This window comes from Thermobia domestica, chromosome 8, assembly GCF_964235325.1.
Source record: "Thermobia domestica chromosome 8, izTheDome1.hap1.1, whole genome shotgun sequence".
Lineage (NCBI taxonomy): Eukaryota > Metazoa > Arthropoda > Insecta > Zygentoma > Lepismatidae > Thermobia > Thermobia domestica.
Genome location: NC_137461.1, coordinates 159,934,896 through 159,957,931, shown reverse-complemented (window position 1 = coordinate 159,957,931; position 23,036 = coordinate 159,934,896). Strand labels below are relative to the sequence as shown.

The following is a 23,036-nucleotide window of genomic DNA, read 5'->3' as shown; positions in this document are numbered from 1 at the left end:
TAATACGGCGAGACATTTTTGTGTTGGCAAAAATATATGTAGTGTTATGGGAAAGAACTCTTCCTCTTACGGACGCTCCCAGATGCCGACACGAACAGTCTTTCTTTACTCCCAATGATTTAGTAATTAGTCCCTTCAACTGATCACCAGCTACAAGCAAACCTCGATCAAAAATTAATGTCTGCAGGATTAGACGGTAAACAGACCCCCAGACTTTTTCCCCAAGAAATTCATAAACCGTAATGATTGGTTAAATAATAATATTCTTATTGGGTTACTTTTTGATTTAATACAGTCAGTAAGCAAATTAAGATACTTTTATAGAAATATGACTTGTACTTAAGGAGAAAGTTATTACAGAAACATTATATTTGCAATACTATAGAAGGAACCCCCCTCTTTTTAGGGATGTCGATACGGATAGTCTTCTTTTACTTGTAAGGATGTAGTAATGTAATCAGGACGGACAAGAATTATCCTCAGCTTGAACATATTTAGCACAGAAAATTCTTTCTGGAAGTTGAAAATAAATCTTCAAATAGTCCCTCCAGCTGATCAAAAGTTTACAACCAATCCTTGTTCAGAGACTAATATCTTCTCTCCCAACGATACTTTTGTTGTATTGCGGGGGGAGAGTTTCCTTTCTTTCTCCCCAATAATTCGATCATTGGATACAGTATTTCTATATTAGTCTATATTTACATTTATAATTAATGTTTTTATTGTTTAATTCATACAATGGCCACACGGGCTGTGTGTAATATACATTTGAATAACTTTAACGGACATCTCTCAAACGGACAAATAATTATGTCCCACTGGTTTACGGTATTTAGAGGTTTCATTGTGTGACTTTTTACGAAGGATTCTGCTGCCTCTTAATTCACGTAACTCCCCAATTGTCTCACGACAAAGGTTCACCACCAACAATATTGCAGCTATACCGAAAATCAACCCCCGAAATCCCACGCACAAAAAGTAAGCTCTCTACCACTGAGTCATCGTGCCCCCACTATTGTTTCTAGGTGAATGAAACTATATTTATATTATTAATAATTTATGCACTAAGGTCCACTCTATATTTGTTATTTTTTGTTGTGTCAATGTATTATTATTTTTTCCTAAGTATCCTGAAATTCTTCATTCTTTGTTTTACATTTCAGATTCCTCAATAAAATTCCAACCCCTAACTGACAAAAATAATATTGTATTTTAAAAATGTTCTTATCCTTGCCTTTTAGAACATTGTACTATTCTCTTGTCCTTATTTTTGATGTAATTTTGGGTGTGGCCTTATAATTGTTATTCATGGGACACCACTAAATTAATTTGTGAAGCATTGACTTGTCAAAAATCTGGCTTCTTCACATTAACGGAAGTCAGTACATCTTTTATCGGAGATATATTAAAACGTAGCCAAGTGAATTGTGTAATGAAACCATATTTAACCAGATCTTGCATATTTGGTATTTCAAATTCCAATTCTTAAATCTACCCCTTTATTCAAACTTCCGGTTCTCTCCACATCTATTCTTTTGAACCTCAGGAGAAGCAAACTGGCCACCTAACGCCATCCCTAGTGGTATTGAAACTATCCTATTTACGTTAGGAAGTCATGGGTAGAACACTTACAACACATACATCAAATAAAATGTCTTTTATCTTTCTATGTATCAGGGATATGTATGTTCCTTAGCTTTTCACTCACCCTTTCCTGCTGAATTAATGGCTAAACAGCGTGGGGTGGTCGAGCGGGCGATCGTAAGGTAAAATGCATGAGAAGTTCCAGTTTCTCTGAGGAGCGTGGACGTTTTTAACTGTCTTCGAAGTTTCTATGTTGGTAGTGTTGTTCATGAGACAAGACGGGATGGGAAATGTTTTCCCGCCTCGTCATGTAAACGTTTGAAAACTTTTCTTCTTGTCCCGATTCTCGGAAAGCTTTCTCGTTTCGTCTCGAAATTTTTACTCGTCTAGTTTTGTAAATTTATTTACAAAATTTATGACCTGATATTTTTTTGTTAATTTCATCTAGAAATTATCAGGATTCTTCCGTGGTATGAGAGTTCCACTGAAAGTGGAACACAACAATATTAAAACCATATTGTTATTGGAGTGTATCGTGTAATGACTTACGTGTCTTTAAACTTCCATAAATACTCTTTATTATGTTCCTACAATTAATCAATATATAGTTTTATATTGTAAATCATGTAACACTAAAACAGTATTTGAAACCTAAAACTTGGGCGAATTAAGTTGCACACAAGGCTCACGAAATTTATCGTATTGTTACAAAAATTGTCATGCTTCTCACCTCTTATCAGATTATTTGGAAAAGATATTTCTCGTCTTGATGTCATCGAGATGAGAATTTTCTCGTCTCTTGGGCAACTATGTGTAGGTGTCTTTGCCCTATTGGATTAGTAGAATATCGAATAAGGTTAATGTGAAGACCATAGAGACAAGCGTCCCAATTTAGGTGAATTTTAATAACAACAAAAATTGAGTAGAGCCCGTGCCCTTTGTATAGATAATCTCATGTTCTATTCCAGGTATTAGAGTATTGAACGCATTGCGGTGGTTTGGACTCCACCTTAAACTGTTAAGTGTATATCTGACATGGTCTCACTGCTCAAAAGGGTAGCTAAACTTTAAATACACTGGGTTTTCTTCTCTACTATTTTGATGAAATCAAAGACAATTACAAATAAATCTGACAATGTATTGTGAAATCTTTCAATCTTGTTCTAATGTTCTGTATTAAATTTAATAATTCACATGATACAATTTTATGGTCTAAGAGATTTTATACTACATATTATGCTAATTGCATTTAAATAATAGCTTAAATAAAGTTTATAGAATAACTTTATCGTAGATAGAAAATTATAAAATGGAAATTTTCATAATTAATAGTGCCTAGTATTGAAGCAACCCTGGTGCATGGGGTCCTTAGTTTGATACCCTGTGAAGTAAGTTTGTGGTGGACAGCATTGTGTCTGTGGGTTTTCTCGGGGTACACCTGTCTCTTCTCACATTCTCATTCCACCAAATCTTACATCAACATTCACTTACCTTAATCATCGTGTCTCTTAGCCTAAAGGGGATTATCGTGGGACGTTAAACGAAATATTTTTTTTCAATCCCAGTAAACGCGCAGCATAATCTTTTTGGGCGTCAGTGTGGATTTTACCACAGATTGTGCAGATTCTTCTCCCTTATCTGTCGTACATTATCCACTTTTCATCACTCGTGATCAACAGCTTCAGAGATACCAGGAATTCGTTATGTTTCAGTAGATATTCGCAGATAGAAACTCGAACGAGTATGTGTCAGATCATATGACACCCAATCGTCGAGCTTCTTTGTGTAGTGAGCCTTTCTCCAAATTGTCTAACACTGTTTGTCGATCTTGATCATGCCGGTTTTGATCGACTGTGATTGATCGCCCGCTGCAAGGAGCATCTTAGATATCGAGATTTCCAAAAACGAAAGCATGTGAATCAGCTTTTGCCTGTTGCTTCTGATAACATGTCTTGCCCATAAACAGCACAAATACCTTCAAGGGAGTGAGCAGCATTTGGACCTCTATTGAAATAGAATTATAAAATTATAGCGCAGTTTTGCGGAAAGTTCATTTCTTTCACTGCGCAACACACATATCTCAATATAAGAATTCTAATACTTTCTTCATTTTAAGTAGCTTCAACTTTCAGCTGTTAAATCATGTTAGACCTGGCTCACTGCGACTCATACACTCCGAGATCTGGGACATTAACGCTATCTCGTGCGCAAAAGGCTCGAAACATTTTAGACTATCTGATAGAAAAAATCTGATAAATTTTTTACTTCCTAATGAAATATTGAATGTTATGTAATTTTATTTTTAAAAGTACTTATATCTTGGTCAGTTTCTACTGTTTTCCAAATTTATAAAACCATATTATATTCAGTCCTTCAATCTAGCGAGCATATATTAAGTATATTGTTGCAATGCTCGTTAGGAAAGGCAGTTACGATGCATAAGAACGCATGTTGTGACAAAAATTGTATGTTATGACATTTTCTATCAATACACAGAAATGCATTGCAATTATTTATTACTTTAGATACACTTTTTCATGGTCGAGCAGTCATTTTATTATCTCGAAATTAGTGAAATATGAGGAATATATTAGCGTACTGGGGAAGACAATGGCAAGCGACACTTCCGATGAAATTGAATCTTTAGGTAGAATAGGTTGGAATAGAACCACAGAACAATTTATAGGTAGTTCAATTTTGGAAAAATGGCAAGGTAGCTTGTTTGGTATGTGTCATTGCATTGCATAGCATGGAAATGTTGAACTTTCTTCTCTATTTTATTCGAAAGTTAGAAAATACCTCTTGCCATTGTCTTCCCCGAGTGGTTCATTTATCAAAAGCGAGTCCTATTGTGAATTAAAAGTTTAAAATCTTGCATCAATGCAAAGAGAGTAAGAACTGAAACAAATTATCTTGGTAGAACGTAGAGTTAAGAAAGTAGAAACACTATTACTTAAGAGAAAATTAATGAGTCATGGAAGCATCACTATAATTGGAAAACTACAATTTGTTATATGTTTTATTCATTAACAATGAACCAAAAATATATATACATTTTTATTCTTGGAAATGTTATTAGCACGTAGCTGTATTTAAAATAAATGTAAATTATATGTACACAATCTGAAAACACAGAGGTGAATATATCAAAACTTAGATTTCCATATAATTATTAGATGATATATTCCTATTGCTAGTGGCCTGTGCTACTTCTTGTAACCATACGTTGAAATATCTGGAAAGGAAACATAGATTAATTAACACATGGATTGAATTATAAGTTACAGATCATTAAAATTCTCTCTTCCTAAAGAAACAAGTAAATGGAGTCATTTTATTTTGATGTTCTTAAGTTAAACTAAAGATCATCACTAGTATTGAAATTTTATGATAATATTTGACATTGATTTCAACAGTAAATCTCTATTTTCAAAGATTAAATTTAGGAAAATCCAGACTAGTAAAAAGAACTGAATTAGATATTTCAAAGGATTTACATGTTTCTTATTTCCATAGGCTATAGAGTTATACCGTATTTTAAGAAAGTATTTCTGTTTTAATTTTCTCGGTAATTTGCTTCTCAGTTTGCGTTAGTTTATGTTCTCAGGGGATTTCGTATTTGCTTTCTTCCACTTAGGTGATATACATACGAGTTTACTGAAGAATGAATATAAAATATGAACATTTACTTTCTGATCAAAAGATTTAATTTAATGATCCATTGATAAAACTAATATGAATTCCGAGTATAGCATACATTGAAAACTATTCCTGCATAAGTTGAATTAACCATGAAATAACTGAAAACATGGACAAGACTTTTGCTACGTATAGAAAGAAAAGCGACTTGTATTTGGTTTGACATTTGTGAGTTTTTTGAAACTAGTTTTTCGAACTCGTCTAAATTTGCAATGAACAGTTAATTAGTATTGTGCTGTACTCAGTTCAAGGACTCAGTATATATACACGAGTATATAGAGGGTGTTCCGAATGTGTATATATATATATATATATATATATATGCATCAACACACAGTTAAAATATGTTGTGTCTGGATATTCTCTATAGGCTTACATATCCTCAGTATTAGTAGTTTTAATATTGAGGATGGTTCCATTTCCTCAGCCTATTAAGAATACATTCCGTTAGTTTTCTAGCAATAACACATGAATTTTTCGTAAAGCAAGGTGCAAGAGAGGGAGATTATCCTTTTATATAATTTTGTTTATACCCAGATGGAAAACAATCTACTGTAGTAACACCTGAAATGTTAATCCTACAATCGATCATAAGATTACAAATAATAAGCGCAAGTGTTAGAAAATGAACTTAAGAGATGTAACCAAGTATACAAGTTGTTTCAAAATTGTCTTTATAACAGTTTTGCACATATTTCATCATATTGTATTATAAAAATGAATTTCATAAATAAATTTTGAAATTATTTTACCTAAAATAATAGCAACGTGTTAAAAAGAAAAATACAACGTTCTACAAAAAATGAACCTTCAGGTACTGATATTGACAATGGAATATACTATTTATCAAAGAAATTCATAACTAAAATATAAGGTACAGGATGGGAGGAAATTATTTACAACTTTTTAAGTAGTTAACCAATTTTCACGAAACAAAATGCATTTTGTTCCTGTTAATAGTGGGATTTGTTACACATCTCATTTATGTCATTGAAGGTATTAGGGACGGACCATGTCTAGCCTTGCATAGCGGGCTCAACTGGCATCCCAGTACGAAGTATGGCAGTCCGTAGTACACGTACAGAGATAGTGACAAAGTGTAAAAAGACCTCATGCCGCGATAGATGTAAAGATTATAAGAAATTGCTATTTGAAGCTACTGGATACAGGTTTTGTAGCAGATATTAGGAGATACGGTCACCCCTTGACATCAAGGGCGAAGGAAAATATGCAAGTGGTTAGGAAAGGTTCACTCGAAGTCCTCAAAAACCGCAAAGATTGGTATCTAGTGGTTTAACCCGACACACAATTCCAGCTGTTCTGAAGGAAGAGTTAAGTTTTTGTCCATGGAAATTACTGCCAAGTTCTTGCAAATGTATCGCTGATTTATCTGCAGAAGTCTGACGCAAACTTTTGGAAAAACAGTGATAATGGTTGTGCTCATATTGAATTTTAGTAATGCAAAACAATTCTACCATTGTAAGGAGCAAAATGTTTTTGTTCCATAAAAATTGGTTAAGTATTTAAAAATTTATAAACAATTTTTAATAGGGAGTTAATTCCCGCCCACTCTGTAGTACTGCTATATCATTCAAAAGTAACTTTTCGTTGCGTTCGATAGTTATGCAAACTGAAGTTTTGTTATATGGGCGAGAAAGCGAAATAAATAAAATTTTATCAATTGTAATAATCATCTTTGGATCTCAGTAAGCTTAAAAGTCAGAAAAATTACATATTGCTTTTCATGTATATAGGTATAATGGATTCTATCAATTTAATTCCAAATAAACTACTAGTACTACGTACTAACCTTCAAATATTTTATCATTCTGCTGAAGTATTTGAATTATACGGCGTGTATCCTTTGACGGAAGAGTACCTCCAAGAGTGTCTGGCAAACATTCTTTTGGAATATGTGAGTGAAGAGAATCCATATCTGAACCATGTAAATGTATCTGTAACGTAAGACAGTATACGAACAATTAACAATATTGTATTTAGAATTATGTAACATTGACTTTTAGCGTGATTGTTAATACAGGGATTGAAGTAATAGCCGAAAATTATTTTCTTTACTGTATTATATTTTGAATATATTTCTTCACTAAAACATTTGAAAGAAGAAAGAAAAGTGTTGCTTAAAGAAACTAAGGAAACCATGAATTTAAAACATTTTTCTTATAGGCCTACAGAAGAAATTTTAAGATTAGGTGAACAGCCGGTGCAGTGCATATCGAACGTTTTGTTCCTTCTTGCACAAGCTTCAAATAATGGTCTGAATATGTTTAGCATTTTGCAAAATAAATCACCCTACTTGCTGAAATAGCTGAAACCTTCTCAAGTTTGTTTCATGTCGTTGGCCTGAAACCGTTCGTTTGGGTTGCTATAACTTATAAATACCAGCGTTCGAAGTTATTTTAAGTTACTAAAAGTATAATCACTTAAGTGTAAGATGAATAATTAGTACGTTATTGGCCCTGCGTAGCGTAGTCGCTAAGGCTCTCGCCTTGGATGCGAGCGGTCTTGTGTTCGATTCCCGATGGGGACACTCGGTCGAAAAAGTGTAAAAGCTTTTTAAGGCCAGCCATCTTGAGTGAGATTTTCCTGGGTTTTCGTCATTCACACCAGAAAAATGCCGGAATGGTACCTACCATACAGATCCCAGGCCGCCTTCTTCCTCCCCCAATCCTTTCTTCCTTCCCTTTCCTCGGATAGTGTGATCGCCTAAGAGCTTCATCCTTCATACGTGACGGGCTAATGTGGCCATAGATGCCGAAAACCCAGAAATCTAAATCCTAACGAGCATATTTTTCTCGTCTGTTTTTTTTTTTTTTTTTTTTTTTTTTGACATAAGAGTGTCTCATTTAAAACTCTATCAATTTTAATTTCTATCTTCCTCTTTCTCTCTTATGCCATATCACAGTTTGTATCAACTTCTTCTTCTCAGATAGCGCCCCAATCAGTTTCCTTTTCTCTTTATAACTGTTTCTAGTATTACTATCTTTTTTTTTCAATTTCGCTCATACTATCTCTTTAAATTTTCCTTCCGCATAGTTCCATTTTTCTTCAAACCCATATATCATAAGTTTCGAGTCATTTCTAATCGCTCTTTCAATATATATGTTTCTGGTTCGCATGCCATAATACTCTATACAAAATATGTTATGTTCTTTATCTTTAACTCTTTATTTAACGAACCGTGAAATATGATTTTCTTCTTCGCAAGAATGAATACAGCTAGTACGGATGAAGAGCTTCCATTTAATATGATCCATAACACTTTCATTGTATATATATATATATATATATATATATATATATATATATATATATATATATATATATATACACAACATTTCAATGTTAATGACAGTTACTTAATACAGCTGTGACAAACAAAGCTTAATATCCATAATAAAGACGTAATTAATAATCTACTTCCTTATGAAGTTTTCGATGCTAGTTCTATCTATTCTTGCTCCCTCTAAATACCTCAAACTACTTTTCTTTTTTTACTTGTTTCTCTCCAATTTTTACAATTTTCACTTTTTCTATCTTAACGCGAAAAAAGGAAACTTTAATTACTGTATTCTGAAGATTTTATAAAAGTTGAAGAATAAAAGGAAGTTTATCATTCGATAGCAAAGAAAGAAGTGCAAATCGGTGGACACTGTGGGTTTTCTAGTTCCAACAAATTGTTTCTAGAGCTATTAGATTGACTTTCAACTACAAAAGTGTCTTAGTAAAATGTTTAATAATGTTAGCGACATCTGTTCTAAAAAAGTTGGTTTCGTATAACAAAATTATCATTTAAAATTTATTAATAAACTGAAGCTTCGTTAAAATTATATTTTCTGGCTGTTAAAATTTAAGAGAAAGAGAGCTTATGGGTTCGTCCATGTCAAGCGTACCATAAAAATCATAATTGGTGGTTGGACATTTTAATTTTCTTGTTTTTTGTTTTGGTCTTTTGTTTCTAGATTCCTACATGATTAAAGAGTTCAAAAATAATAATTTTAATTTTTTTAAACGTTGTTCCAAGTCTGAAGGCAACCATTCTTCTTTTACAACACGCGCTGATTTTTGTATTTGTGGGGGTTTGTGTTAACATATATTACTCAGAACTGGTGAATGCTAGATTGATGCAACAGAAACCGTTTTATTTAGGAAAGAACAGTCTATTGTATGTTTTGTATATATTTAATGAAATTTGTGTGCAAGATAGTAAAAATCTACCGAAAGTGTTGACATCGAAATTGACAAAGGAATGTTTGAAGGCATGTCACCCAAGAAGAAATGTAATGTCAGGCTTGTTTGAGGGGGAGTAGTTACCTAAATGTGCTATATGGAAAACAAAACGTAAACAATGAGATTGCTCCCTTTACAAGTAACAATGCATCAAACATGGAAATTTTCAAAAAATCAAAATTTGGAGACTGTATGTTTGTTACCACGAAGTTTAAAATTCTTACGTTTTGATAAATAAACGCACTATCGTGTATTATACTACTGTGCAAATATCATGTTTCAGACTCATCTTCAAGCCAAATCACAGGACGTTAAAAGTGACACAAAAGCTTATTGATAGCTAAAAGTAGTAAGATGGAAGATGCACAAGCACATGCTAGAGTTCGGCTGGGTCTATAATTTAATTATCGATTGTTGTTGTTAAGTTTAAAATGAGTTTGTCGTTGAAACTGTATATGATAATGTCCAATGTAACTATGAGAGTATTTTAATGTTGTGATTTGATGTGAATAGAATAATATCTTTCTTATTTCTAAATGTCTGCTAAGAGTATGCTAAAGAAGTTTTACCTGTATAAATGATTACTTTCATATCTACAATGACGCAGTAGGTATGATTTTTAGTTGTTAGTAATTGTCTATTAATAATGTCCTACAACATCGGCTAGATCGATCTATAAAGATACAACTTTAGAAAACGATACCAAATTCACAGTCAGGAATCTAATACTTGTAACTAGTGCTCTCAAACGGGTCGGGTTGACCCGACCCGACCCGTGACCCGACCCGACCCGAGTCGGGTCGGGTCAGATCGGGTCGGGTTACGGGTCGGGTCGGGTCAGGTCAACTCGGGTCGGGTTATCGGGTCGGGTCAGTCGGGTCAGCTCGGGTCGGGTTGCCGGGTCAGGCTACTCGGGTCGGGTTATCGGGTCGGGTCAGTCGGGTCAGCTCGGGTCGGGTTGTCGGGTCGGGTTATTCGGGTCGGGTTGTCGGGTCGGGTCAATCGGGTCAGCTCGGGTCGGGTTCTCGGGTCGGGTTATTCGGGTCGGGTTGTCGGGTCGGGTCAATCGGGTCAGCTCGGGTCGGGTTGTCGGGTCGGGTTATTCGGGTCGGGTTGTCGGGTCGGGTCAGTCGGGTCGGGTTAGTCGGGTCGGGTTATCGGGTCGGGTTGTCGGGTCGGGTTATCGGGTCGGGTTGTCGGGTCGGGTTATCGGGTCGGGTTGTCGGGTCGGGTTATCGGGTCGGGTTGTCGGGTCGGGTTAGTCGGGTCAGTTCACTTTGGTCAACTAAGTTTAGGTTGAGTTTAAACTCGGCTGGAGTGGAAAGCTGCTGTTTTTCACTAGCTGCCTAATTAAAAATAGCAATTTTCAATTGATTTTATAGAAACCATAAATCTATTTTGAACACTTGCAGCTAGTGTTTTTATGATAAATGCTTATTTTTCTACTTGTGTGTACTTTAATTTTTAAATGTGGAAGATTGATTTTACCAATCGACTGTAATATTAATATCTACGCCAATATGGAGTCTGGATTTAGAAGAAAACTAGAAGTTGTTTAAGCAACGCCAAAAGAGATATTGGATATGGACGACCAAGCCCAAGCAGGGCCGCGGTGGCTCAGTGGTAGAGAATTCATCTCTGGTGCATGGTGTCCAGTAGCGTAGCTAGAGTTTTTTTTCAGGGGGGGGGGGGAAATGAAGGGCCCAAGAGGATTTTGAGGGGGACATCTCCAATATATATATATATATATATATGTGTGTGTGTGTGTGTGTATTCAAGGTGAATGTTTCCATCTTTATTGTTCATGATTTTACTCTTTGGAAAACAGTGAAAATATAAGAATTTAGTACCTCAAACAACTAGGATTCATTAATGCAATTGATTTCTAATATAAGTAAATAGTTATTTAATCATGGCGTTTAAAATATGTGTAGCTGGTTGACTTAAGTGGAAGCAAATACACTTTTACAGGTAAAGAAAATAACTTATAGGTTCATGCCTCTACTTGAAGAGGATCTTTCTATTCGTGTGGGCAGCAGCAAACATATCCACAACTTGTTAAAGATCTAACGATTTATCAATTTTCTTCTCAAAATAAAGTAACACTAAGTTTTTCAACCTATCATGAGTCATTGAATTGCGTATACAAGTCTTTAATCTTTTCAAAGAAGAGAATGACCTTTCACATGTAGCACTAGAAACTGATATAATCACAGAGATGATACCTAGCTTGTAGGTTTCTAGGAATGCGTTTTTGTAGACACAAAGAAGATCAACGAAATTCGTTAAGGAATCAGCTTTCGTTTTCTTCTCGTCTTCATACAACTTAATTGTTAGAGCAACCCACATTATGCTTTATTTCTTGTTTAATTATGCTTTTTTTTAATTATGCTTTATTGTTAATTTCAATGATTATTTTACATTAATCGTGTATAATGTATATTTATTATACATTAAATATTCTAAATATCTTAATCTATTTATTGATATTTTTTTGCAACTAGTTTCTCTCATATTTAATGAACTTTCTACTTAATTCATTGTAAAGAGATGTGCTTTGCTCGAATAAATTTTTTCTATCATTTGTGTGCGCCTTACAGGTACATATATACAGAAAGGGAAAGTAAAAGATGCCACCAAAAAGTACAGAAAGTGCTTAAGTTCAAAAAGTAAACATAACAATACAGTGACGACGCCAGAGGGGAGAAGGGGGGAGAGCGCCCCCCTAGTAGCTACTTCTGCCCCCCTGACTGCCACCTAGACTGCCCCTCCAGACTCGTACAATCTTTAAACATTCTTCACGTAGTATTTTATATCAGTATCATAACCAATCTCATTGACAAATTGTAGTCTACTTTCCATGAATTTACTATGTGGCAGATTAATCCTCAAGCTTTCTTCTTTGAGCGTCTGGGTATACACGCATATTTCTGTTTTCTAATTTAGCCCCTTTTGAGGTAAATTTTAGTTATACTTCTTTCTTATGATTTTTAATAATTGTGCCTAGCGAACAATAGTAGATTTGGTCGACTTGTTTTCTTCTCATTGGATCAACTTCGATTGGAAACAAAAGAAAGGTAAAACCAGTTACGTAACTTGTTTGTATTTATCCAGGTTTGAAGTTTTCAGTTTCATATTTTGTTTTATTTAAAACTTATTTTTTCTGAAACATTATTCTCGGCTTCCAATATTCAGAGGATGTGCTTATAACAGCTTAGTTTGCAACTACCAGGGCTTAATTTTTTGAAGGAGATAAAAAGAGTTGTGTTTTCCCTTCCTGCAAATGATAATAATAAAATTATGGAAGAAATTGATTCCCACTGCTGAAAAATTCGTAGCCCAACCCAGAAGGAGTGCACGTGGATTGGTGAAGTTTTACTTCTTCTTCTTTTCCCCCGAGAGTCAATATACTACCTTGTACAGTGTTCCAGCTTTTGCAGAAAAGTTAAAAAAATCTAGATTTCCTCGCACCACTGTTCGTAGCACTACCCCTATCAGATCTAAAATGGCGTCTTTCAAGTGTTACTTAAGTTTGGGAAATAAGTACACGTAATAGTTAGACGGAGCTAAATCTGCGGAATAAGAATGATGATCTAGACATTGAAATCCTAGATTATGCAATGTCAGTTATGTTCGCAGGGGCTTGATGGACAGGTGTATTCTCCTGAAGGAACAGAATTCCTTTCTTTTCATTTTCCGCAGCGTTGAACTTTGAATTTTTCTTTCAGTTTTGTAAGTAATGTAGAGATTCTGGATTAAATATCTGACCATTGAGGAGGTAGTCTACCACTCCATACTTATACCAGAAGAATGTTCCAAACAGTTTCTCAACCTACTTCTGTGTCTTGAACTTCTTGGGGCGATGGAGAAATGAGTGCTACTACTCCATTGACTGTTGTTCCGATTCAGGATCATAGTGGTACAATCATATTTCATCTATGGTTACTATTCGTCAGCGAAATTGATCAGCATTACGGTCAAATTGGAAGAAGACTTCTCTTAATGCCGTTACCCTTTTATTCTCCTGACATATATTTTGCTTAAATTATTTTTGTCATACAAAAACTGGGGTGGCCTAGGTCCTCCGGCCCCGGGCTATATCCACCACTGGGTGAAATGCTGCAATTTTCAAGAATAATGTCACAAATTGCATCCATGATTCCAGGAAGAGTCATTGCTTTTAATCATCCTGGATGTAAAGAATAATTTGTTGAGAAATTGCTACGTTTATACTAAGCCACTTACTTCTTCACCACCATATATAACGGAGGAGAGTCCCATGTGTTTCACTGATTTCCTCATTAATTTACTTCGGTGACTTTCCTTGCTGGAACAAAAATGTTATAACAGTAAGGATCTGGATGTTCGTGAAATTATCTGTTTGGGCACACATAATCACTTCAGAGGCCTGAGAAACAGTAAGAATTTCATTATTAATATGAAAATTTATATTTGTACATACATAGATATGTTTTTCTAAACTACGGTTTCATTTTTCTACCTAGTACCTACACTCCTTCTGGATTGGACTACGACATTTTCAGCAGCTCCTCGTAAATTCTCTCTCTGGCTATATATATATATATATATATATATATATATATATATAGAGAGAGAGAGAGAGAGAGAGAGAGAGAGAGAGAGAGAGAGAGAGAGAGACGTAGCATATAGACGAATGTGTTACTTGTAGCTTACGCGAAAGTAATTCAATTTATGTTTAGGCTTCAAAAGTTTCATTGAAAAATATTTCATGTGCAGACGTTACTTATTTGTTAGTTACAAATTTTATTTGAAATAAGTTTAATTTATAATCATATAGATCTAACATAAAAACAGCAACGAAATACACAATGTAATGTAAAATAAGTCAAAAGTAATAAATATGTCATTTTTGGTATGGCAAATAGCCCCCCCCCTCGAAAATGTATCTGCCCCTCCTTTGCCCCCCTAAGAACTTAAAGCTGGCGTCGTCACTGTAACAATATAGTATGGAGTTCTTGCATACTATTCATTGTTGGCAGAAAAAATTCTTCTTTTACTTTTTTCTTTTCTCCACATCAAAGGATTTCACCGATAATTTTACAGAAATGAAAATAAGCTTTTCATTGTTGCATTGTTATGTTCTCAATGATTTTGCATTGTAAATATTGGCTTCAAAAAATATTAACACAGTATGTTAAACTTTCAGTTAAAGAGAATTTTCCAAGAATTGTGCTATATATTTTAAATTATGCTTTATGCTTTATTTTCTAAAATTATGCTTTTAAAACTAGTTTCCCAATGTGAGTGCATTTTGGCGTTCACCCAGTGTCGTGACCATAGTGCTCTCAAACGGGTCGGGTTGACCCGACCCGACCCGTGACCCGACCCGACCCGGATCGGGTCAGTTCGGGTCGGGTCAACTCGGGTCGGGTTGTCGGGTCGGGTTGTCGGGTCAGGCTACTTGGGTCGGGTTGTCGGGTCGGGTCAGTCGGGTCAGATCGGGTCGGGTTGTCGGGTCGGGTTATTCGGGTCGGGTTGTCGGGTCGGGTCAATCGGGTCAGCTCGGGTCGGGTTGTCGGGTCGGGTTATTCGGGTCGGGTTGTCGGGTCGGGTCAATCGGGTCAGCTCGGGTCGGGTTGTCGGGTCGGGTTATTCGGGTCGGGTTGTCGGGTCGGGTCAACCGGGTCAGCTCGGGTCGGGTTATCGGGTCAGGTCAATCAGATCGGATCACGGTTCGGGTCAGTCGGGTCGGGTCGGGTCATCGGGTCGGGTCAGTCAATTCGGGTCACGGGTCGGGTCGGGTTGGTCTTCAACCCGACCCGACCCGACCCGTTGAGAGCACTACTTGTAACTCTATCCATCACGACTCTGGAACTTAATACACGAATAACTAACACTTTCTGACCAGAGCTTAATACACTTATTTATTAAAACTAAAATAAAGTGTTACAGTTTAGGTAACTTATTGTTGTCTTCCTAAGACACTCAATGTGGATAGCCTGAGTGTTCTGGCCAATTTACGCTAAAATGGATGAAGCCACTAAGCCAGTGGAGTAAGGGTTGAATGGCTCACGTCTTTCTGTGAGGTTCAACAAATGCTATGACAAACTGGAAATTAAAATGAAATTAAATTTCTAGTTTTACGTCCCACAATTATAATCTTTAGGCTCAACGAGACGAATTATTATGAAATGATTGATGGATTGAGAATGTGGGAGGAAATGAGAGAACCCCGAGAAAACCCAGGCACATGATATAAACTGGAAATCAACACATGGGGTAGAGAAATAATTTGAGATAGATATTCACGTCAATTATTATTCCTCTAATATAAAGAACTATGCCTTTGTATAGTGTCTAGGAGTCTACACCTTTATAGTGAGAAACCAAATACATAAAATAAATATTAAAATGGATTGTCTTTGTAGTGATCAGTTTAGTGTAGTGATAAAGTTTTACTTCATAAGACACTAGAAAACTTATTGATTCTTTCTTAAAGCATTAAATGAAACTCAAACTTATTTAAAGAGCTAGATGAATGCATTTTCTTTCTTTTCTTTTGTGCCAAATGATCTGAACTATACACAATATGTATAAAAAGAACTATGTAAATATTATTTCGATCTTTATGTATACTTACTCTGTCTTTCAATTTGGCACTAAGGAATGGCCTAAAAATCGCATATCCTGCATCGAACAATGTAGTCTGATTAACAATATGAAAAGCTTTTATGCGTAAAGGAAATGCTCCCTGTAATAGGAAAAAGATGTGTTAATAATAATAATAATAACATTAATACTCGACTGGATTAGGTCAATCAAAACCATCTATGTATTCCAATATGGATATTTTTTTTTATCACTCAGCTTAATAGCATGGCAGCTTATGAATAAGGAAACTGGTAACACCGAAACCGAAATAATGAAAATTGATAAATTGGATGTAATCTGTGTTTACAAGTGGAAAGTCTATCTATTTAGAAACACTAATCATAAAGTATTAGAAAAAATTCGTACTGATTGCAATTTTTAGAAAACCTTTATTTTATAATCTCCAAAATATTACTAAAAGAAAATATTAACAGATTTAGCATGTAGTGTCTTGCAATTAGCTCCTTTGGCTGGAAGTTGATGAAGCTAGTTGCCTAGTGTGAAAAATAAAGTCTATCCTAGTTGACAAACAAGCCTATATCCCACTTGTTGAAGTTAGTTACGTTATTTTTTTTAAATAATCGACCGAATGTAACTAGTCATTGTTCCTTCTCTTCGTATTTCTCAGTAATTTCATCAAGATACTCATTGGGAAACCTAAGGTGGTAATTGTCAAATTCTTCAATCTATGTACTTTTGCATAAAAACTTTTGCCCATAAATTTAAGGTTTTACGGCTTCTTTTTTGAAACGTGTAATATGTTACCCTTTCGGTGGAATATAATAATCAATTCTCAGCGACCAAATAAGTTTCTACTCTTACTCTGTGAATGTCTTCCGAAGTTGTGTGCGTTTCCTAATTTCCATGGGACTACTTACTTTCTTTTATGATTGTGCAGATACAATACTAGTAAGTTTTATCAACATGTCGGCATGTGAGAGAGTTCAACTAAAAAAGGTAACTCTGCAAGTGGGAACTGAGCAAACACTTCTGCGTATATGGATAATACGTTATGTCGAGAGTTGACAGATACTTGAATCGGTATCTGTAATATCATACATTTCTACATCTGTTATCATCATTCACATGCACAAGCGTAACTACACATTTTAGAAGAGAAGCCAAAATCTCGTAACATCGGAAACATTTTAAAACTTAGTTTTTAATATTGGCTATCCCGTTGCCCACAGGGATATTTTTAGAAAAGAACTTTAAAGTTGAATATTTGAGTCTCGTGATTTCAAAATTATTGCTGAATAGATTAGGTCTTCTACAGAACTTACTAGCTCCCAGCGTAAGTATAAGCGAGCTTAGAGTTTCACTCCAGGTGTGTAGTAGTAGTAGTAGTAGTAGTACATTTGAAGTACATAGTGCCGAGTAATACATTTGAAGCACGAGAGAAATAAAGGATAACTGACTTATAACGAACAAAGAAAGTGATACATGAGTCAATGGAATAAAATGCAACATTCCCCCAAAAATCCACCTCTCTCTATTTTTTAATATTATTTTCTTGTTGGATTAAAGAGGGAAAATATGTGCGTACTTTGAAGAAAGAAAGCAGAATGTAACTCTAAATCCCATATGTTTCTCATTCTCATCTGAAAATCAATTCCTCGAGCTGGCTAGAAGTCTGAGATGATTAACACTTTCATTAAAAGCTTACGAGTAGCTTATTTATGAAACGCAGTTTTATTGTATTCTCTAAGTAGCTGTTAAGACTATAGAAACCTCTTTTCCTCTATTATACTTAAGACAATACATGTTACCTAGAACCGATTGTGTTTATGGTCTCTTTCAGGCCAAGGACGTTTTATACTTTACTCATTATGAATCATTTTAGAGACTGATTAATGAGTCATGTACATTGTGTTGCATCTTATTTACTTATAAATTAATAAGGAAGTAAGTAAACGTGTCTGCATTTTTATATACTAAAAACCTTTGTTCTCAAGATATCGTATGTTCCTAAGGGTACGTGCGCAACTTTTAGAAGGATACCCTTCCACTTCGCCTAACAGCTCACTAGCTACTGATTTCTCCAAGATAATATTTTTCATCATTCCCATTTCAACTAATCCTATCTCGCCTAAAATGATAAGATGTAAGGAGAGACTTTCTGTACTGAAGAGCAAATTTCTATAGTTGAGTATTAACCATCGGCACTCCGAAACTATGAATTCATAACTATTCGTTGTTCTTCTATGTTATTTCCATGTTTGAGGTGCTAGCATTTAAAAATATGCAAATATATTATATTTGGAACCTATGTAAACAGTATAACATTTTGCTATACAAATAGCTGAAAGAAACACTGCAGTTCAAATCACAGTTTAACAAGAATCACAATTGCTGAAACTAGTTACAGTAGTCCATATTAATAAAGGCTTTTAGCCGTAAAATACCAACTTACACTATTAGGTGCTCTATCTGCTATCTCATAACTTTCGTGATTTTACTTGTCACATAAGTACGTAACTGTGAATATGAAAATATGAAACTAACAGAAAATTCACATAAAATAAAAGCTTTGGAAATTATGGTTGCCACAGTGAAACACAGACATTAGGATGCTGCGATTCAAAGATCCGATTTTACGTCTGGTGGAAAACTAGCCTCTGTAACACAACCCATGAGTGGACCCAGGTCACGCGTACGTCACGAACCCCATACATATTCAGATAACAAGCTGGAGTGTCCAGTCAGTCAGGATGCAATGTGTTGTTGAACGGATTTGGGAATAGATCGTGGAAAATATCAACAAGCATTTGGATGAGATGTTGTGAATGAATGTTGGTTTGTGAAATTTTCTGCCGACGACAGAACAAAAACGAGTCTCTTGGTAACTGGCCAACACCTTGCTCTGATGAGTTCGTCGGAAACACCGTGGAAGAGGACTTTCAGAAAAGTATTAATGCAATTCAGACGAATAAGGTATACGGCGAAGCAGTGTGGCTATAGGCTCCACGGTGAAAACGTTGGACTCATGGGCACCTCATGTGTTGACACAGGCCAACAAGAATCGCTGTCTGAAGTTGTGCAGTTCTCTGAGTGTGCTGAATAATTATTCACGAAAATCAGGGAGATTTCTGTTTCGTATTGTCATTTCTGATTAAACATGATCCAACCGTCTTGTACGACAATCGTATATGGGTAGGACAGTGGTTGAATCGTGATTAACGTCCAGGACGGTTTCCAAAACTCGGAGAAGGTGCTGTTGCTGGTATGGTTGTCTTTGGTGGGAGTAATTATCATGTATTTCTTTGCTAAATCGAAACCATCACTATAAATAGTTACAGTGCTGAACTCACGAAAGTTCTGCAAATTTATTCTCAAGAATCCAACAATGATCAATAGACATGACTTATTCATATTGAATACAATGCACACTCATATGTTGCTTTAAGCCTGGTGTGGTCTCTTCATGAGTTGCAAAATGAAACTCTTCATCAGCCGTATTTTCCTTACGTCCTTTGTACCAACTTCCATCTTTCCCGGTATGTCGAGCTCCTACGTGATTGTATGGTTAGGCTATGAGCTTTATTCTTTTACTAACATATCTAAATCATTATACTTACTTGTAGCAAGTCCGTAGTTCTTTTTGCTACGGAAGGGGTAACGTGTAATAATTGCCTAGGACTAAATCCTGCAAGGTTTATCACACAGACTCCTCCATTAATTTGTGTAGTGGGTTCCAATACTGCAAGTTCCATCATCATAACTAAGCATTTATATATGTCGTCTAGCGAGTAGCTACTTGTCTTCCATGAGCCTAAGATAAGTAAATAGAATTCCATTTTACGAGAGCAAATTTATTTATTTATTTATATACTGCTTACATAAATTAGATATATCAATAAACAATACAATAAAATAATGTACATCTTAAATAACACACAATTATTAATTAAACGCATAGTAAAAAATAAAAATAATAAAATATAACAAAGAGTATGAAGATAAAACCAGGCAATGAAAGAAGTAATCTAAATAAATTCTGAAATATCAATCTTATAGTTTAAAATTTTATACAACAAAATTTGCTGGTGTATTACACTTTTCTCCTCAAGGCTAATATATTGAAATTCAGACAGTAAATTAGAGTATAAAATCCTTAATCTTAGTAAAGACATATGATATTTCTTAAAATAGGGCAATTGTAAAAGTTTCTTTTGAATCTTTTCTAATTTATTTGAATTCAACTTTTACAAGACATAAACCATACAGACGAACCATATTCCAGCTTACTACTAACTAATGTGTTATAGAGTAATTTGAAGCTATTAATGCCATTTAAATCAAAACTATTCCTAATTATAAAACCTAACTTTCTATAAGCTTGATAAGCTTGATGAGCCTTGGTCAAACAATCATCCATTACCACACCCAAATCTTTACACGTATTCACTCTATTTACCTGTTGTCTGTTTATTGTAAATAGTAAACGGAATTGGAAGCATTAACTTAATATCCTAAAAAGACGTGTATACATACAGTGTATTCACAAAAGAAACAGTAAGATTTAATGAATTAATAATATATCTTTATATTATTGTATTATACAGTTTTAAATCAGCTTAATAAAGGGGAAGGTTCTCAATTTGATCTGCTTATATATAGCTTACATGAGCGGCTCGGATGAATATAATGGTAAGCGCATCGTTAAGTGAAATTGAGTTATTAGGTGGAATGGGTTGTAATCGAACCACAGAAGAGTATGTAGATAATTTAATTTCGGAATTGTACCTGTAGATAGGAGGGGGAGATTATTTGGTATGTAAAATTGCATTTAATTGCATAGGAATGGTCAACCTTCTTTTTTCACTTACTCCAAAGTTAGTCATATCATTATAATCGCCCGAGTCGCTCATATATATTGTGGATATGTTCACGCATAACTTCGGCAGATGTGCAACCATTTTGATTTATTTATTTGTTTATTTTGAAAGAGTATGCTTCCACGGTAATCCCATATAAATTTCAAGGATATAACGATAGTCTTTGGAGCTAGGCCATGAAACTCCTAAATAGCTGACAGTGTTCATCATTACTTGTTTTGTGTATGCTCACTCATAAATTCGGTAAAGGTGCAACGATTTTGATTATCGGTACTTTTTTTCTTTTTGAAAGAGTATTCTTTCCTTGTGATCCCATGTAAACTTCATGTGGATTCAATAATAGTCTTTGCAGCAAGACTATGAAATTCCTCAATGGCTGACAGTGTTCATACCATAATTGTGCGCATGATCACAGATACAGTAACTTCGACATAAATGCACCGATTTTGATGATTCTTCTTTTATTTGAAAAAGTGCTCTTTCTTTGTTTACCCATGTAAAAGCTCCATAAGGATATAAGAATAATTTTGCAGAGCGAAACTATGAAACTCTTCAACAACTGACAGTGTTAATACTGTAATTAACCGACTTCATTGTGCATGTTTTCGCACAACTACTTTGATTACTCTTTTTAAGTTTCAAACAGTACAATTTTTCCCAGGTTATTATAAAATGTTACCAGGATTTCATTACCGTCCTTGGAGTTAGACTATGAAACTCCTCAAGAGATAATAGTGTTAATATCGTGTTTATGTTCATCTATAATTCTACAACGTATACCCGTGTTAGTATCGTGTTTATGTTCACCTATAATTCAACAACGTGTAGACCGATTAGTATAGGTAGAATGGTCACACATGTTTCGTAGGAAGACCCACGTTACAGTGCCCTACCTTTTGGTATCAAACTAAACTACTGGAGTAACGAAAAAGTGGAGAAAGTTAAATAAACTTAAAAGAAAACAGCCGAGTTCAAAATGCACTAAAACCAGAAAATTATATATATATATATATATATATATATATATATATATATATATATATATATATATATATATATATATATATATATATTAACCGACTGGAACACAAGCGCTAAAAGTAGAAAATAATAAAAGCCCTGAAAAGCAGAAAATAATTCATAACTATTGCCTTTTGAAAGAATAAGTCTGTGCGAAGCGAAATAAATTAATGACTCATAAAATTATCGTCGAAACTAAGTCTATATTAGGTATTAATTTGTTTGAATTGACACAATTTCAGATTTTTATGCATAATATTAATGAAATCTTTTCGGCTTTTAAGAGCTTTATTATTTCCTGCTTTTCAGTGGTATTATTATTTTCTACTTTTTAGCGGTTTGTTGTAGTTGGTTAATGTTGTCTTCCTTTGTTGACAATTTTGTTCACTTACAGGTGTTAATATTAGGTTTTCAATGTGTTTTTCTTACGTAAAGAAGCACATATCAACACAATAGTCAATTTTTCTTTGTATCCCATGAAGCATTTTGATCATATAGCCTGTAGGTATAATTTATGCACACTGTAGAATATTGTTTCGTTCTGACAGTTGCTTAGTAAGCTGTTTGCTTTGCCAATCAGCGAGAGTTTCTCAAACATATGCAGAATTCCTGTGGTGTCATCGTTTGAGTTCTATGATTATGTAAATTATACATATCTTTGGATTTTATAATCACTAGAATAACTTATATTTTAGACATAGCTTTTTAAATATCCCGGTTATTTATTAGACTTTGGAACATTACATGTTTCAGTACTCATTTTGCTACCGTAGTATGTCAATCTCACATAACATTTAGTAGGGGAGCTTAAGGCAAAAAAATGGCCAAACCCTGCACTTTGTGTTAAAAAGGTGCCACTCGGATATGTTGTTCCCCTGATCCAACTAAGCAGGAATCAAAGTGGCCCCACTCCAACAGGTGGCCAGAATTCAATATGGCGGCTATCAAAGAAGGTGGCCTCTGCGAATTCATAGTGTTGGTTTTAGAGGCATATATCTCCTCAACTAATAGTCC

The 23,036-nt window shown here is 34.8% G+C and overlaps 2 protein-coding genes across 2 annotated transcripts in view; one reads left to right on the top strand and one right to left on the bottom strand.

Moving 5' to 3' along the window:
- LOC145693314 (clavesin-1-like) overlaps positions 1-23,036 on the top strand; it is a 283,708-nt gene that overhangs the window by 345 nt on the left and 260,327 nt on the right. The gene's annotated exons all lie outside the window — the stretch shown is intronic.
- The window catches only part of LOC145692368 (retinaldehyde-binding protein 1-like), a 64,257-nt gene continuing 45,793 nt past the window's right edge, over positions 4,573-23,036 (bottom strand). Inside the window, exons 3-6 of the mRNA XM_081767666.1 lie at positions 19,743-19,936; positions 16,154-16,264; positions 7,094-7,238; positions 4,573-4,819 (exon numbers count right to left, since the gene is read on the bottom strand). Coding sequence (XP_081623792.1) covers positions 4,791-4,819; positions 7,094-7,238; positions 16,154-16,264; positions 19,743-19,936 — 479 coding nt within the window. The 3' untranslated portion in view covers positions 4,573-4,790. The remainder of the gene's footprint in view (positions 4,820-7,093; positions 7,239-16,153; positions 16,265-19,742; positions 19,937-23,036) is intronic.